Source organism: Geotrypetes seraphini, chromosome 10 (assembly GCF_902459505.1).
Source record: "Geotrypetes seraphini chromosome 10, aGeoSer1.1, whole genome shotgun sequence".
NCBI lineage: Eukaryota > Metazoa > Chordata > Amphibia > Gymnophiona > Dermophiidae > Geotrypetes > Geotrypetes seraphini.
The window spans coordinates 30,164,231-30,182,378 of NC_047093.1; the positions used below are offsets into that span (position 1 = coordinate 30,164,231).

General features: G+C 45.1%; 1 protein-coding gene across 8 annotated transcripts in view; it reads left to right on the forward strand.

Moving 5' to 3' along the window:
* The window catches only part of ITGB4 (integrin subunit beta 4), a 159,313-nt gene that overhangs the window by 56,382 nt on the left and 84,783 nt on the right, over nucleotides 1-18,148 (forward strand). For all 8 annotated transcript variants that reach the window (XM_033962471.1, XM_033962470.1, XM_033962472.1 and 5 more), the window contains exons 9-13: nucleotides 117-206; nucleotides 3,545-3,667; nucleotides 7,514-7,681; nucleotides 10,051-10,127; nucleotides 15,328-15,539. In XM_033962471.1, the coding sequence (XP_033818362.1) occupies nucleotides 117-206; nucleotides 3,545-3,667; nucleotides 7,514-7,681; nucleotides 10,051-10,127; nucleotides 15,328-15,539 (670 nt within the window). The remainder of the gene's footprint in view (nucleotides 1-116; nucleotides 207-3,544; nucleotides 3,668-7,513; nucleotides 7,682-10,050; nucleotides 10,128-15,327; nucleotides 15,540-18,148) is intronic.

An 18,148-nucleotide genomic window follows, 5' to 3' on the forward strand; every position in this document is an offset into this window, starting at 1 on the left:
GTGTGAGCTAAATCAGTTAGCGTGCGCTAAATCGGCTACCGCACCTTAGTAAAAGGACCTGATAGACTGCCTCACTGTTGAAAAATAAATCCTCCTTTTTGTGAATCCCCTTGTAGAAGCTTCACAAGTATTTCCCAGTGTCTGAGATTGGTGAGCTGCAGGAAGACTCTTCTAACATCATGGAGCTGCTGCGTATGGCGTTTGAGGTGAGAGGAGAGACTGCGGCGAGAATCTTTTGGGCGCTGGGTAGGCAGAGGAGATCTTGCAGCTCTCAAAAATAATCAGATCTAGAGGTTTGCAGGGGATGGGGACAATGGGAAGCCCATGGAAATCCATGGGTATCCACAGTATTGGTGCAAAATAGTTATTAATACCATAAGGATGGGAGGGATGGATCAAAAGTGAATATGAACGGGAGGGGATACAGTAACAGGTATGGTAACATAGTAACAGTAAATGATGGCAGATAAAGACCTGAACGGTCCATCCAGTCTGCCCATTAGTTATACCCATTAAAAAATAAATGATTAAATTAACTTGTCTCTTCTTTGATATTTCTGGGTCATAGACTGTAAAGTCCACCTGGTATTGTCCTGGGTTCCAAATGCTAAAGTTGCCGTCCAAGCTTACTCCAGCCTATCCAACCTTCCTGTTTGCAGGATATCTACCATAAAGTCCGGCCAGTGACATCCTCATGTTCCAAGTTAGTGGAGTTCCCATCGATGCCCTCCCCAGCCCAATCCTACACCAAATCATCACATATGGGACACAGACCGTGCAAGTCTGTCCAGTACCGGCCTTAGCTCTTTAATTTACATTCTTTGTTTTCTAATTAGAGATCCTCTATGTTTATCCCACGCTTTTCTAAATTCCATCACCGTTTTCCTCTCCATCACTTCCCTCAGCAGGGCACACCAGCCATCTACAACCCTCTTCGTGAAAAAACATAGAATTGGAAGTGTATGGGGATGGGATCAGACTGTGTTTCCATGCGCATCTCAACTCAAAAACTTGAAACACCAAAACCTCAACTAAACAAACCCCCCCCCCCCCTGAAAAAATAATTTTAAAAATCTTGCATATTTAACAAAGCAATGTCTAATATTTTGTGTTCAATGTTAAGTTATAGGACACATTTTATGTTTTGTTTGAATTTACAAGATCATTTAAATATTGGTTGGTTATGCAAATGGGAAAGAAATCCATGGGGACATAGTGAGGGAATGATAGCAAGATGATGGGGATGAGGTGAGGATGGAAAAGAACTGACTGGGGACAGGTGGCGATGAGGACCAGATTATGTCCTCATGCACATCTTTAGTCAGAACCATGGACAGAGCTTCCGCAAGAATTAGTGGGGATTGGAGGAAAGGATGATCTTGTCCTTTAAGAGATAAAGTCTTCTTCTCTGTAAGCAATATAGTAATTACAGTGAAGGATGATATGAAGGAGCCCTCAGGTTGCACTTCTTAAGTTGTTTTGAATTACTGTACAGTGTTATTTTTATGTATGTGATCTTGGAAACTGCCGAGGCTCCAGGTGACATATAAATTTTTTAAATAAATAAATAATAGGCATTTATGTATCTAAAACATTCTGCAGTGTTATATCACATTTATTTTCATCCCCCAAAGTACTCGCATATAGTTTCAATGTAAAATTTACGAATGGGCAGGATAGATAGATTGTGCAATGAAAACAGCTGGATAGATGCTTACCATGGAAATGCATTTTATTAAAGAAATTGATCTCGGTATCCATTGCCTTCTTTGCCAGCTGTTTGTTGAGCCCAGTTTGTTAATCCTGTTTACCCCTGGAATCCCTGTAAGTAGGGTGAGGACAAAGGAGATAATCAAGACACCTTCGAAATAATGACGGGCCTGCAAATAAGCAAAAAAATGAGTATTGGGGACGTCCCAACGTTCCTTGAACTGCGCAAAAGAGGCAAAGGCGCCAGATCCAGCATCCATCATCTCATAAAGGGTACAGGCCCCGCGTGAAGCCCAAGCCGCAAAGGGACCACAGCCCAGCCCAGAAGGAAAAGCCGGATTGCCCGTCAACTGTAAAAACGGGGACGCCAGAGGTGTTTTGCCCTGAACCCTGCGCCACCACCGCCACGCCAAGCAGAACGGCTTCAAAAACTTCCCTTCTCAATAAAAATGATTTTCAAAAAAAAAAAAAAAGACACCTTTTTTTATTAGTGGCATGGCTGTTGGTTCCCCAACAATATTGCCAAAACATATCACTGCCTCTTTATGAAAGATGCATTTGGGGGTCGATGTTCAGAAAGTTTTAGTTGGACAATGTCACATGCTAACCGAATAAATCTTTTGCTGTCCATACTGAGGATCACCGAACGGACAACTTTTGACTGGACATTGAGATGTCCAGCTGAAAATTATCCATTCTACTTGAGGAAGGATCGGTAGCGTGGCGCGTTTGGGTTTATATTTTATTCAGTTAATGGTGAAATCAAGTTTTATTTGGTCTTGATATACCGCTTTTAAATGCAAAGCGGTTTACAATTATACAGAAATAAAAACAATAGATTCACATGAACAGTACAGACAAAACATGATATGTACGGGTAAATGGGAAGGATACATTGCATAAAAATAAAATGAAAGGGGAAAGTGAAAAACGAAAGGAGTTGTCCAGATTTCTCGGTCACAGATATTGCAGATCCAAGACATCTAGATACCTTTAAGCAGACTACATCTCTCCTCCCTGAAAACGGGACTCTCTTTTAATAGAAACATAGAAAGTGACGGCAGATAAGGGCCAAGGCCCATCAAGTCTGCCCACACCAATGACCCTCCCCTACCTCCCTTTGTGAAGAGATCCCACCTTTCGATCCCATTTAGCTTTAAAATCAGGCACACTGCTGGCCTCAATTACCTGTATCGGAAGACTATTCCATCGATCTACCACCCTCTTGGTGAAGAAGTACTTCCTGGTGTCGCCATGCAATGTCCCTCCCCTGATTTTCCACGGATGCCCTCATGTTGACGTGGGTTCCTTGAAGAAGAAGATATCCTCCCCTACCTCTGAATTATAGCAGAAGTTTGTTTATTTATTCCTCTGTATTACAAAAATATAATGAGATCCCTTTTCCAAGAATGACACAAAAGCAGGGACTCAGCAAGAGACACACACAGGTCTGATTTTTAGCAACTCTGCAATTAATATTCATCAAATATATTTGCACGCGCAAAGTCTAAGAAGAAAGCTAATTTTCATATTGTGGCTACCCTGAAAACCAGACTTGTTTGAAGCCCAGAAGGAACAGAGATGAGAATATCTGGACTTAACAAGTCATGAAGGGTTTGAAATTACCGTGTCTCTTATTTTCCTTCTGAAGTTAGAAGGGGAGAGTGACAGGGCATAGAATTGAAATCCTTTTCATCGTCCTGTGCTCGCAGCAGAGCTGGTCAGGCAAAGCTTCAGCTCCTAGAACAGAAGGTTTGGTTTTAAGTCAACCTGTGGCAGTGGTGCTCTGCCATTAATGCTCCTCCTCAATAAACCTTTCTTTGCTTGGCTCTAGCGTATCCGTTCTAAGATGGACATCCGAGCAGATTACACTCCCAGATCCATGCAGACTGAAATCAGCTCCTTTTCGAGCAAAAAGACAGAATCTGGTTCATTTCAAGTCGTCCGTGGAGAAGTGGTATGTTCTGCTTTGTTTTTCCCACTGAAATTTTGGGTTGCCTGTATTGGTGGAAGGGGAATAGACTGAAGCCTTTGGTTATTGTGTTATCTTTCTTAGTGTACCTGGTACTAATCAGGGGGGTTGTTGACATAGAAAATCAACTCTAGACCTTTCCATCTAAGTTATGGAGCGGAAAAGAAAGAGGGCGAGTAGATGTGAAAACTAGAGCTGAGAAGGAGACATGGCTTGGGTATAAAGGGAATAGACTTAGTAGACAAAAAGACAGGTTGTTCACCCTTTTCAAGGTAGAGAGAACGAGAGGGCACTCTCTAAAGTTAAACGGGATAGATTCCGTACAAACGTAAGGAAGTTCTTCTTCACCCAGAGAGTGGTAGAAAACTGGAACGCTCTTCCGGAGGCTGTTATAGGGGAAAACAACCTCCAGGGATTCAAGACAAAGTTAGACAAGTTCCTGCTGAACTGGAATGTATGCAGGTAGGGCTGGTCTCAGGGCACTGGTCTTTGGCCTAAGGGCTGCCACGGGAGTGAACTGTTGAGCACGATGGACCACTGGTCTGACCCAGCAGTGGCAATTCTTATGATAGTGAAAGCTGAGAATGGGAAGGGGTGAAAGAATCTGAGGGTGATATAAGGAATAGAGAGATGCACGGGAACGGGGGGTCGATGGGAATCCCTTGGAATCTGTGGGGATCTTGTGAGGTGCCCCTAGGTCCGCAGGGATCGCTCCCACCCCGGGGTTGCAGGGATACTGCAGGGATGGAAGCACTTCTTGCGGGGCTTCCACAATATGTACCACCTGTCTCCTGGTGGCCTCCTGCTCCTTCCTTTCAGGCAGCTGCACATGTTTCATCAGTACCGACACACTGCCTGAAATACTTATTAGCTTTGGGAAGTGTATATAGCAGATGTCTTTGGGGTCCTTTTATCAAGCTGCGCTAGCGGGGGTTAGCGCGTCGGACGTTTCATCACTCACTAACCCCCCCGCGGCCGGCTAAAAAAACTAACGCCTGCTCAATGCAGGCGCTAGCGGCTAGCGCGGCAGGTGGTTTAACGTGCGTTAAACCCCTACCGCAGCTTTCTGTTGTGCTCAACAGAAAGGAAACACGTAGCAAAAATCAGTCCATTAAAGACAAACTGCTATGTTGCCAGAATGATTATACCAAGCGACAGGAAAAGCCTCGGACTATCGGAGAGGTGTACCCACACTCTTCCACCCAAGCATCATAGGCAAAAAAACGTTCGCACGTGGTAAGTATTAGCAGGTAGGAGCTTAACGAAAAATAGCCAAATGAAATACTGTTGTGGAAAAACCACTATTAGCAGAAAAGCACAGCCAGGCCACAATCGTTTCGTGGCGAAACGCCACTGCCTCAGGGCCTTGACTAAACACCAGGCTATCTGTTAGCCTGGTGTTTTGTCAAGGCCCTGAGGCAGTGGCGTTTCGGGTGGTTGCAACGCAGTGGTTTTGACCTGCGAACAGATAGCCTGGTGTTTTGTCAAGGCCCTGAGGCAGTGGCGTTTCGCCACGAAACGATCGTGGCCTGGCTGTGCTTTTCTGCTAATAGTGGTTTTTCCACAACAGTATTTCATTTGGCTATTTTTCGTTAAGCTCCTACCTGCTAATACTTACCACATGCAAATGTTTTTTTGCCTATGATGCTTGGGTGGAAGAGTGTGGGTACACCTCTCCGATAGTCTGAGGCTTTTTCTGTCACTTGGTATAATCATTCTGGGCACATTCTGGTTTGTCTTTAATGGAGTGATTTTTGCTACTTGTTTGATTTTTTTTTATTTTTATCCCTCCATTCCTCAGTTTCTGAGTATTGTAAGCAACAGAAAGGAAATGCATTTCTGGTTTTATTTCTCCAGTATTGAAGTATTTGCTGACCCTAGCTGTTGGGGATCCCTAAGCACCACCAGCTGAGGACCTCCTCCAAAAGTGGCCGGAACTCCCTTCTACAAAGTGTAGCAGTCACTGGCAGCATCTTTCAGCCACTGAGGCTTACAGACGTTGCTGCTGCCTGCCAAGCTTGGTAAAAGCGTGTTTTGGCGAACTTCAGAGAAAGTCTTCAGCTGACATAGCATGAGGGTCCTTATCAGTTGGAGTATTTATATTTCACATTTACATTAGAGGCTTTGGCAGAGACCCATTTACAAAGTATGGGGCTCATAATCAAAAGAGAAATACATCCAAAAACGGGCCTAAGTCGGCACTTGGACGAACATTTCTCAAATTCGTCCAAGTGCCAATAATAAAAACGGGTTTTGGATGTATTTCTAAACGACCTAGGTCTACATAGTGCCGCTGAACGACCAAAGATAAACGGTGCATTTCAGGAGGCGTGTTGAGGGCAGGAGTTGGGCGGTAAGTGGACCGGCTTAGACTTAGCCGTACAGCAGGGATGTCAAAGTTCCTCCTTGAGGGCCATAATCCAGTCGGGTTTTCAGGATTTCCCCAATGAATATGCATTGAAAGCGGTGCATGCACATAGATCTCATGCATATTCATTGAGGAAATCCTGAAAATCCGACTGGATTGCGGCCCTCAAGGAGGGACTTTGAGATCCCTGTCGTACACCATGTATAACCGAAAGTTATACAGCTCACGATCAACGGAACTTGGACGTTGTGACTTAGACTATGTAAAACATGGTCTAAGACACAAAAACCCACCCAAAGTCACCAGTTAAGAACTGAAAACATATAAAACAGACCTCCACACACTACCCCAGTGATCAACGACCCCCTCCTACCCCCATAAAAATTTTAATCACAACTTTAAAATTCAGCCTCCAGACCATCATCACCTGGCCACCTGGCATAGGAAAGCCTAATCGTCCATCCCAGAGGCAGCTTAAGTCGTCTTGGGGGTGGGTTAGGGACTCATGGAAAGGAGGACCATGCCTATAAGCCCCTGTAATCACCGCATTGATACTTAAACATGTGCACTGCCCTATTCATCCCCAAAACCCTTATGTAGTGGCATATAAGTGGCTCTTGCAGCCATAAGGGCTATTGGGGTGGTTTGGGGGGCTCACCGTGACCTATAAGGGAGCTGTAGTGAGGAGAAGACATGGCACCCTTTTTGTGAAGTTCACAGCAGTGCCCTGTAAGGTACCCCACTATTTAGGTGGCATGTCTGGGTGTGCAGTCCATCACTTTGCAGACCCCTCCCACGTCCAACAGGGCTTGTTCTAGGCATTTTGGACTTGGACGAAAAGTTGGACGCAAATGTGGTATAAAGACGGACGATTTAGTAACTTGGACGATCAGATCGGCAGGACGTATAATTAGACGATTTTCAAAACGGAAAAAAAGTTGGACGTATCTTTCGAAAATGTGTTTTAAGCTGTTTTTTTTACTTTGGACGACTTGTGAGATGGACGTAAACGGACTTAGACGTCCCTTTCGATTATGCCCCTCCACGTGTATTTCCCAATCCATATTTCCAAAATAATAAAGCATCTTTGATCATTTGTAAATGGGTCTCTACCAGAGCCTCTACTTCAGTAGCATAATTAAATCATATAACTACTTCTAAAGTTTATGGGGATAGACAAGGACGTAAGAGATTATTTGCGGGGATGGACAGGGACAGATTTGATTTCAGTGGGAACGGAGTGGGACAAATTCAATACCATCGGGGACGGGTTTGATTTCTGTCCCCGCGCAACTTTCAAGAATAGAGAAGTGCTTAAGAGACAGAAATATGGCAGAAATCAGATATATACAATGGGGAAATTCTGCACAGGTGGTGGGTACCATCGCCAGGCTTAATATTAATGACAGGGGAGAGGTGGGAAATTAAAGATAGTCACTCTTAACATCATTTATCTCTACCAGGGGACATTTAATATGCGCTTGAAGGCCTTAGAGAAAGTGGGTGATGCCCATGTCTGCAGCCTCACCACACAAGACAAGAAAGGGAATATCCTTGTGAAGCCTTCTTCTTTTTCTGATGGCCTTCAGATCGATGCCTCTGTCATCTGTGACTCTTGCCCCTGTGACCTGGTAGGTACTCATGGTCGATGCACCACAAATTAACTTTCAGACTACTTGAACTCCACCAGATATTTTGCTAATTAAACACAATACTCTAGCATACCAGTCTGTCCTGGATGCAGGGAGTTGGGGAATGCTGGAGTGGATGCGTCCCCCCCCCCAACACACTAATGTCAATTTCCTGTTCTGGGGCAGGGGACTGGCGGAGCCAACAGATACATGCAAATGGACCGCTCCTGCCTAGAGAAGGGGTTGCTCCACCCAGGGTAGCCAGCAAGCTGGGTATGCCACTGACTCAATATGAATATCATACCTTTAAATATTAAAATTTGTTTCATCTATATGTCCGTAATGAGTGCAATTTTCAAATCCCAGTTATCTGGGTAAATTGGTTATTATAAAAACTGTCAGACCACCTTTCCTGCAGGTAAAATAATGTGCTAATCAGTGGTCAGGGATTTCAGGAGATTCGCCCCACCCCCTAAAGGCCCTGCTCTGAATTTGATTGATCAAGCAGGCAACAGGTAGATGCTGCTCAGCCAATCAAATTGAGATCAATACTGTCAAGGCCTTCAGAGGGTTAGGAGAATCCCCAGCCCATGATCCCTGCTTTTTTTCTTTTTTGGGGGTGGGGGGAGGTTACTTTTTGTTTGATGCAGTTTGGGTGAACAGGCTGCCTACTCAACAAATCAAACTACATCAAGCAATAAGTAAACAAAAAAAAATAAATAAATAAAAAAGCAGGGCTGTAGAGCTGGGGATTCATTGAATCCCTCTGACGTCACTTCCCAGGTGCAGGACCCGGAAGTGACGTCAGAAAGAGCCCACACCGATGCAGTGAGCAAGTTCTTGATGCTGCTCGTACCAGGAAAATTAAATAGGTACAAGGGAAAGGAAGGGGTGCACACGTGCTTAAGGGGGGGGGGTTTGTGAAGGAGCAGGGGTGCAAAGAGGCCCTGCGTATACATAGGAAGGTTGCACTATAATGGGAGGCCTCATCATGTCCAATGTTAAATAGTTAAAAGGAGCCTCTGATGGTAATGGCACTGGTGTCTAAGCAGAACAGTTAAACAGCTTCATTTTTGCTGGTCAGATCTATTGAAGCATGGTTGTTTTTTTACCCTGATGTACACGTGGATTGCTCGTAGAAAAAGGAGGAACTACAAGTCCCTGCATGCAATGGGGTGAAGCCAGGCCCAAACCAGCCTGTGCTGAAAAACACGATTAGCTTTAAATACAAGAGCAATCTGTCTATGCCAGTGGTCTCAAACTCAAACCCTTTGCGGGGCCACATTTTGGATTTGTAGGTACTTGGAGGGCCGCAGAAAAAATAGTTAATGTCTTATTAAAGAAATGACAATTTTGCATGAGGTAAAACTCTTTATAGTTTATAAAACTTTCCTTTAACAGTTAAAAGGAAAGATATATAAACTATAAAGAGTTTTACCTCATGCAAAATTGTCATTTCTTTAATAAGACATTAACTATTTTTTCTGCGGCCCTCCAAGTACTCTATTTTTTTTCTGCAGCACTCACATTTAAAGTTCAATATCTTTTCTTTCTCAAAACTGGCACATTTCAATCACTAAATTGAAAATAAAATAATTTTCCTACCTTTGTTTGGTAATTTCATCAGTCTCTGGTTGCACTTTATTCTTCTGACTGTGCATCCAATACTTCTTCCCTTCTTTCAGCCTCCTGTATGCTTCCTCTCCTCCAGACCTCATTCCCTCCCCCAACTTTTTCTTTCTTTCTTTCTCTGTCTGTCTTTCTTCCTTCCTCCGTGCCCCATTTTATGCTTTTTTTTCTGGCTCCCTGTCCCCACCCCACCTTCTTTCTTTCTTCCTTCCTTCCTGCCCGATGTCAATTCTAACGTCGGAAAGGACGTTCCGGGTACCCAGGCAGCGATTGGCTAGCCAGAACGTCCTCTCGACGTCAGAATTGACGTTGGGCCGCCAGAGTTGGTCGGCCCTGCAGGGAAGAGAACAGTGGACCGCCCCCCCCCCTTGGTACGCCACTGGAGCAGCAGCGTGTCTGGCCGGCTCGTTCGTTCAAAGCCGCGGGTGGCGGCTCTTTGCGAGATCCGCGCCTGCGTCTGAAGCCTCTCTGATGTTGTGACATCAGAGAGGCTTCCGATGCAGGAGTGGATAGCGCAAGGAGCCGCCATCCTGCGGCTTTGAGCGAACGAGCCGGCTGCTGCTCCAAAAGGAAGAGAATGAGGGCCTCCAGACCGTGGGCCGCAAATAAAACCTGGAGAGCCACATGCGGCCCGCGGGCCGCGTGTTTGAGACCGCTGGTCTATGCTTATGCATTACTCAAGCAATTGATCAAGAGGAAATCGCCAAAGAGAGAGCAGTAACATTTTCTTCTCATTCTAGAATAAAGAAATGGATTCAGTCAGGTGCAACTCCCATGGAGATTTTGCTTGTGGACACTGCCTGTGCCACGAGGGCTGGTAAGAACCAAAAACCAAATTGATTCTAGCTTAGGAATAAGTGGGAAAATTTCTGCTTCAGGCAGCTGGGGAAGGATCTGGAGGGTGTGAGGTTTTCTTTTTCAGTTTTGTGGCAGAATGTGAATGTATAATGTATCTTCAGTATTGCAGACTGTGCACTTCTTTCCAAACTTCGCATGGACACGATATAGAAAATGCTAGACTTTACTGATGTCCCCCCTCCCCCACGCACCATATTTGTCATACTTTTTCAACCTTTTCTCAATCTGTGTTTTTCCACATTTCATTTGAACATTTTATTTTGTACTTTAAAATAATTTTGGTGGAAGGCCTGTATTCTCTACATGTCTTTATTTCTGTTTCTAGTATAATGATTTCTACAGATTTTCTGGTGTGTATACTTTTTAAAACTAAGATAATTTCCTGGCTTTCTTATCCTGCTGTCAGTTCTCAAGCCCAGACGTCATTACACTCTGAGTTGAGACCAAACACTTCATAACAGCACCAGGGATAGTGAAAAATATTTATTACTTATTTATAGGGAAATAATTACCTCTAATGGAGTGGTTCCCAAACCTGTCCTGGAGGACCCCCAGGCAGGGCCGGATTTAGATGAAAAGAGGCCCTAGGCTATTCCACTTATGAGGCCCTTTCACCTCCCATTTTTAAGTTTGCAAATTACATGAGAGATAATAAAATACATCATTACTGTGATATATAAATAAAAAAAAGTCGAGAACACTTATTTGGACATTTATTCTCAACACCATATATAGTTCAGTGTTTTAGTGTTCACTGTTTTTAGAATAGTGTAATTTTTATTTTGCTAACAATTTGAATGTAGGCCCCTCTTGATCTTGAGGCCCTAGGCTGAAGCCTAGTTAGCCTATAGGAAAATCTGGCCCTGCCCCCAGGCCATTCGAGTTTTCAGGATAGCCCTAATGCATATGCATGGAGCATATTTGCATGCCTGGTACCTCCATTATAATCAGGTCTCTCTCATGCATATTCATTAGGGCTGTCCTGAAAACCCGACTGGCCTGGTGGTCCTCCAGGACATGGTTGGGAACCACTGTTCTAATGTATGCATGAATAAAACAAACCATATACAGAGTTTTGCTCCCATTAATACCATGGGAGTTGGGGGAGACCCCCATTCCCCCAACCCCCCCCCCGTAGATACTTTTTCAAAAACAAACTGTGTACATATTTTTGATAATCCAAAACTACAGCAACATTGCCTCCCCCGGTCTAGCCCAGTGTTTCTCAACTCGGTCCTGGAGTACCCCCTTGCCAGTCAGGTTTTCAGGAAATCCACATTGAATATCCATAAACCTGATTTGCATACTCTGCCTCCATTATATGCAAATTTCTTTCATGCACATTCATTGTGGATATCTTGAAAACCTGACTGGCAAGGGGATACTCCGAGACCGAGTTGAGAAACACTGAGCTAGCCCTGCTTTTGGGAACACTTCCGTGGTGGGTGGGTAGAGCATATGTGTAGACAACTTTCAAAGGCCATTTCTGCAGATATTTGGTTCAGAATTCCAGGCCATGTTTTCCAAATAGCCTCAAATGGGTTGGATGTGCACTCATTTGTGCACTTTCGGTTCATTGGTACGCGTTCAAAACTTTGGTGGTGGGAGGGTGAAAATTAGGAGCAACATTTAAATTAAAAGGAACAACACTGAATATTGTATCTGAATTCTATGACACTGTTGGGCTCAATATGGAAACTGAATGGATTTCAAAATTTCAGTGCCACAAGATCAATTTCACATGTGCTGACCTGCTAACCTACAATCCATTTTCTCACATTTGGGGCCCCTTTTACAAAGCTGTGGTAGTGATGCTGCCATAGTAAATGTGCCGAAGCCCATAGGAATCGAATGGACTTTGGTGCATTTCCCTCTCCAGTATTGCTACCACAGCTTTGGAAAAGACCCCAAAGTTCTAATGCACACGTAATTGGGGGTTTTTTTTAATTGAAATTAATTTCTAAAACATCCTAGGAAAATAGCTAAAAGTTGTGAAAAAAATATTAAGAAATCCCTAGAACCCTAGAAGCCAGCTCATTGGGTGCCGAGCACCTCCAAAACTGAGAAGTGTGTGGCGCAGTGGTTGGAGCTACAGCCTCACCACCCTGGGGTGGTGGGTTGAAACTCCGCGCTGCTCCTTGTGACCCTGGGCAAGTCCCTCAGTCCTCCATAGCCCCAGATACGTTAGATAGATAGTGAGCCCAGCGGGACAGAGAGGGAAAATGCTCGAGTACCTGATTGCAAAACCGCTTCGATATCCTTGATAGGCGGTATATAAAAACCTAATAAACGTAGGGCTCCTTTTACAAAGCCGCGCTAGTGGTTTTATCGCACGTACTGGATTAGCGCACACTATAGAAACATAGAAATAGACGGCAGATAAGGGCCACGGCCCATCCAGTCTGCCCACCCTAATGACCCTCCCCTACCTTTCTCTGTGAATAGATCCCACGTGTCTATCCCATTTGGCCTTAAAATCAGGCACGCTGCTGACCTCAATCACCTGCAGTGGAAGACTGTTCCAGCGATCAACCACCCTTTCAGTGAAAAAGAATTTCCTGGTGTCACCTCGTAGTTTCCTGCCCCTGATTTTCCACGGATGCCCCCTTGTTGCGGTGGGACCCTTGAAAAAGAAGATATCTTCCTCCGCCTCGATGCGGCCCGTGAGATACTTGAACGTCTCGATCATGTCCCCCCTCTCTCTGCGCTCCTCGAGCGAGTATAGCTGTAATTTGTCTAGCCGTTCTTCGTACGGGAGATCCTTGAGTCCCGAGACCATCCGGGTGGCCATTCTTTGCACCGACTCCAGTCTCGGCACATCCTTGCGATAATGCGGCCTCCAGAATTGCACACAGTATTCCAGGTGGGGCCTTACCATGGATCTATACGATGGCATAATGACTCCAGGCTTACGGCTGACGAAACCCCTGCGTATGCAACCTATGATTTGTCTTGCCTTGGATGAAGCTTGCTCCACTTGATTGGCAGCCTTCATGTCCTCACTGTGCGTGCTAGCTGGAAATCTACCGCCTGCTCAAAAGGAGGCGGTAGCGGCTAGCGCGTGCGGCAAGTTGGCGCGCGCTATTCCATGCATTAAGGCCCCAGCGCGGCTTTGTAAAAGGAGTCCTTAAACTTGAAACTTGAGCAAGCTCCTATCCTATCCAAACCAAGAAGGATTTGGATAGGTTCCTGGAGGATAAAGGGATAGAGGGGTACAGATAGAACTTGAGGTAGGTTATAAAGGTGGTCAGAAATCACTTCACAGGTCGCAGACCTGATGGGCCGCCGCGGGAGCGGACCGCTGGGCGAGATGGACCTCGGTCTGACCCAGTGGAGGCAACATCTTATGTTCTCCTTTATAATGTCAATGAAAGATTAACGTGTATTACGCTTGGCATCCCCCCAATCATTTTAAAATGAGGCAAACTTGTTTTTTTCTGTTACACAGAGCTTTTTGGACCCCAGTTAGATTACAAAAATTAAATAGTTCCTTGTCTAATAGATGCTGGCATTGTAATCTTGATGTAGGGACTTTGGATCATCTTTTGTATTACTGTCCCCGTATCGTAGCCTTTTGGAATTCAATCTGGGATCAAATAAATTGTTTATTGGAAAATCATGTAGCGTTATCTTATGATACTGTGATATTTGGAATGTCTATGAGAAAAAAGAGTCAGATATCATCGTGTAACAATAAACTTTTATTGATCATGACTGGAGTTGCCATCCAACATATTACTAATAACTGGAAAGACCACAGTAGGCTTAATTTTAATTTCTGGTGGAATTCGTTGTGTCGCCTATATAGAATGGAAAGATCACTGGCGGTACAGAATGGAAATTATAAAAATTTTATAAAAATATGGGAGCCATTAACATCTTTTTGTCATGATTAAATGCCATTTTTCTATTAATTATGCACCATTAGTGCTGGGAGGGGGGAGGGTTTCTATTGGAGGGTTTATGATCTTACAATTAATAATGGGCTTAGAGGGAGGGTGGGGGGAGGGTTGCTTTTATGTTTATAAAGTATACTGATAAGATGTTCAAGTGGTCTATTTAATATTGTTCATATGAATTTTGTACACTTGATGAAAGCTTAAAAATGAATAAACAAACCACAGCGTTTTTGCCTATGGACATCCCTACAAAGTGGTTTACAGTGGAAACAGAAAGTTAAAAAAAAAAAAAATCAAACTAAAATAGCATGACCAAATGAAAACTAGAACAAATAAACCAGCCCATAAAAGCGCAACCAATTAAGCCATGCTGGCATCCTTCCTCAGTCACTCACTCTTGCTTTTTGGAAAAAAAATATACAGATTTAACTTATTTAATTACAGATATATGACCCATTTTATCAAGCCGTGTTAGGGTCTTTTATTGCTTTGCCATGGCAGTGGAAGCTCCAACGCTCATAGAATTTTTATGAGCGTTGGAGCTTTTACCACTGCGGTCAGTGACTTTTTTTTTTTTTAAACCCTAATGTGGCTTTATAAAAGAGGGTAATAGTTCTCTAAAAAAGAAAAAAACCTGAAAACTGGAAGCCCTCGCTGTAAGAGCCAGAGGACTCCCATGACAAAGGGTTACCAGATGTCTGGATTTCCCCAGATGTAGTCTTTTGAGGACATATCCAGGGGTCTGGATGGCTTTTCAAAGCCCGGCACTTTGTCTAGGTTTTGAAAAGCTTTGAAGAAATCAGTGTCGGGCAGGAGGGCATTTGCGCATGTGCAGATGTCCTTCTGCCTGACAACAGCAGGCAGTGGGGGCGGGGCTAGGCAGGATTGGGGGTGTGGTTGGAGCGTTACAGGGCGGGGATGGGTGAAACTGGGCGGGCTTGGGGGGCGGGTCTAGGGGGTCAGAATTTTCCAATTGGAAAATCTGGAACCCTACCGTGACAGAAACCAGAATATGTTTGGGAACTGATTGAATGTTGTAACGAACACAAAATAATTGCGTAGACATGGGTTTTTGGTTTCTAGAAATCATAGGTCCTGTTCCCGCTTTTTTGTTGCTGGTCTCCTGCTGCCCCTGGAGTTGTTTTCTCCTTGCTTGTTTTTCAATGTTCTCAATAAACTAGAACTTGTTACAGCTCTTCCAGCTCTCAGCCCACAAACCTGTCCAGCATCACCCGCTCACTCTTTCTCTCTTTGTGTCAGGCGAGGCGATTATTGCAACTGCTCAACTGGCTCCCTCTCTGACACATTGGCCTGCGTCCAACCTGGACTACAGGAAGTCTGCTCCGGGCGTGGAGAATGCCTCTGCGGGAAGTGCCAGTGCTACTCTGAGAAACTGAATCACCGGTATGAGGGCGAATTCTGCGAGTACGACAACTTCCAGTGCACGCGAACGGCAGGCATCCTCTGCAATGGTAAGTCTGAGAGACAAGAGATGGCCCTGACTCTAGACTAGTGCTGCCCAATTCAGGAAAAAAAATTTGATTCGATTCAGCCTATTGAATCGATTTTTCGATTCAATTCGATTTTCCTGCCCAAGTAAGTGTTTTTTTCAAACATCCTGGTGGGTTTATTTTATAGCCTCTTCACCTCCTTTGCCCTCTCCTACCCACACTGGCACTGTGGTGTAAACAAAATAAACAAACAAAAAAGACTTTTCCTCTCTGTTAAATCCTAGCTCATGTTCACGATCTAACACCACCTCTGGCAGGATATATATTTCAAATCTGACATACTGTAATCACAAAATAGAAAATAAAATTATTTTTTCTACCTTTTGATGTCTGGACATTATTCAAATCATTTTAGGCCCAGGCTCTGGTTGTCTTCTGGTAACTCGCTTGCCAGGGTCTTCACTACCCCCCTGAAGGCCTGTTACCCTTGAAGGCCTGCACCCCTCCCGAAAGCCTGTCTGCCCTGAAGGCCTGCACCCCACCCCTGAAGGCCTGCACTACCCCCATGAAGGCCTGTCCCTCCTGAAGGCCTGCCTGTCCCCCCTGAAGGCAGGCACCACCCCCTTGAAGGCCTGTCCCCCCCCCCCCTTGGAAGGCCTATGTGTTCCCCCCTGGCCTCCTGCACATCCATTTATCTAATATCAGCAGTGGAGCAGCCTGCAGAGAGGATCGCCGGTACTGTAGCGATCCTTGCAGGTTGCCATAGGCCTCTGGTGTTGTCTTCCCTCTGCCGCGGTCCCACCCCTCCTCTCAAGTCAGAGGCAGGATCATAGCAGAGGGGAAGACAGCTCCTGAGGCATATGGCAACTTGCAAAGATCGCTAAAGTACGGGCGATCCTCTTTGCAGGCTGCTCTGCTGCTGGCATTAGATAAATGGATGTGCGGGAGGCCAGGGGTGAAGCCGGACACCGCAGCCCTTCCCAACTGACCCTCCCCCCTCGCCCTCTAAAGCAGGAGTGGCAGCGGCCAGCCAGCAAGAGGCAGCACTGCCTACCCTGCTTTAGGGGGCGAGGGGGGAGGGTCAGTCACCGAATTGGGAGGCCGATTTTTTTTTTTTTTTTTTTAAACGATTCAAATCATGAATTGGGCAGCACTACCCTAGACACTAACCCTCATAGTAGAGAATGACACGGTGACAAAATTCATCAAAGTTCCCGTCCCCGCGGAAAACCATCTTCATGTCATTCTTTAAGGAGAGAGGGAACAATCAGAGTATAATTGGGCACAACCACTGACCCACAAGCTTTGCTTTGAAGAATGCTGGTGTAGAAGGACTGAGGTTGAAACAGACACTACAGAATGACAGTCTCTGGTATCCAGAGCAGATATTGTGATGTCATAATGCCTCATTCCACCAGTGCTTAAGAGCCAATCACATCAGTGATGTCACAATGGCTTCATTATCCTTGGCTCACATAAAAATGAGAGCATGAATGGCCACAACCACTAATAATAATAATAACAGTTTATATACCGCAATACCGTTAAGTTCTATGCAGTTTACAGAAGATTAGTGGAGTACAAGTTGAGTTGACGTACAAGTTGAGTTAACTTAAGGGATGTGGGAACAATGGGGAGAAAGGGCAAGAGAGGGGAAGGAGGGAAGTGGGTCAGCTGTCTAGGTATTTCAGGAATAGGTGAGTTTTGAGGCGTTTCCTGAATACCTCATAAGTGGTGGGCAATAGGAGTTGTTCTAGGTCTTTACCACTGACCCGCAAGCTTTGCTTTGAAGAATGCTGGTGTAGAAGGACAGAGGATGAAATAGACACTAGAAAATGACATGGGATTATTTCCCACGGTTATCCGTGGGGACGGGAACGGTGATGAGTTTTGTCACCGTGTCATTCTCTACCTCATAGCCATAGCTTAACCTCAGCAAAAGCTCCCAGTTTTGGTGGAAGCTTGAATTGATCACTGATTAGTGTTTATTGCCCCTGATGCAGCCGACCAGTGAAACGTGGCCATGTTGAGCAACAGTGTTTTATATTTGGGAACTTTGAAAAGAAACGGCAAAGGCTGTGTCTCCTTAAGGTCTGCTTTTCGTGGATATCACAGACCATTTGTCGTGCTGTTTTCTTAGCCTAAATTCAAAATAGTGTCGGGCTGTCTGTCAGTGGCATAGCCAGACCTGACATTCGGGGGAGGCCCAAAGCTAATAAGGACGAGCCCAGTGGTGCAGTTAGGGGGGTGCAGTCCGCCCTGGGTGCGGTCTTCCTAAGGGTGCAGCACCCCACTTCCTCTCTGCATCCCCTGCTCCTCTCCTTGTCGCGTGCGCAAGTCCCTTGCCTTCCCCTTGTGAGGTGGCTACCCGCGTCAGCATCGGCATTTTCTCTGACTTCACTTCCGGGACCCACACCTAGGAAGTGACATCAAAGGATGAGCCGACACCGACGTGGGCATGCTGCTCACACCAGAGAAGTTAAAAAGGTACGGGGAAAGGGAAGAGGGCACACACACGGCAGGGGAGGGCAGAGAAGAGGGCGCTCTCAATGAAGTTACAGGGAAATACTTTTAGAACCAATAGGAGGAAATGTTTTCTCACTCAGAGAATAGTTAAGCTCCAGAACACA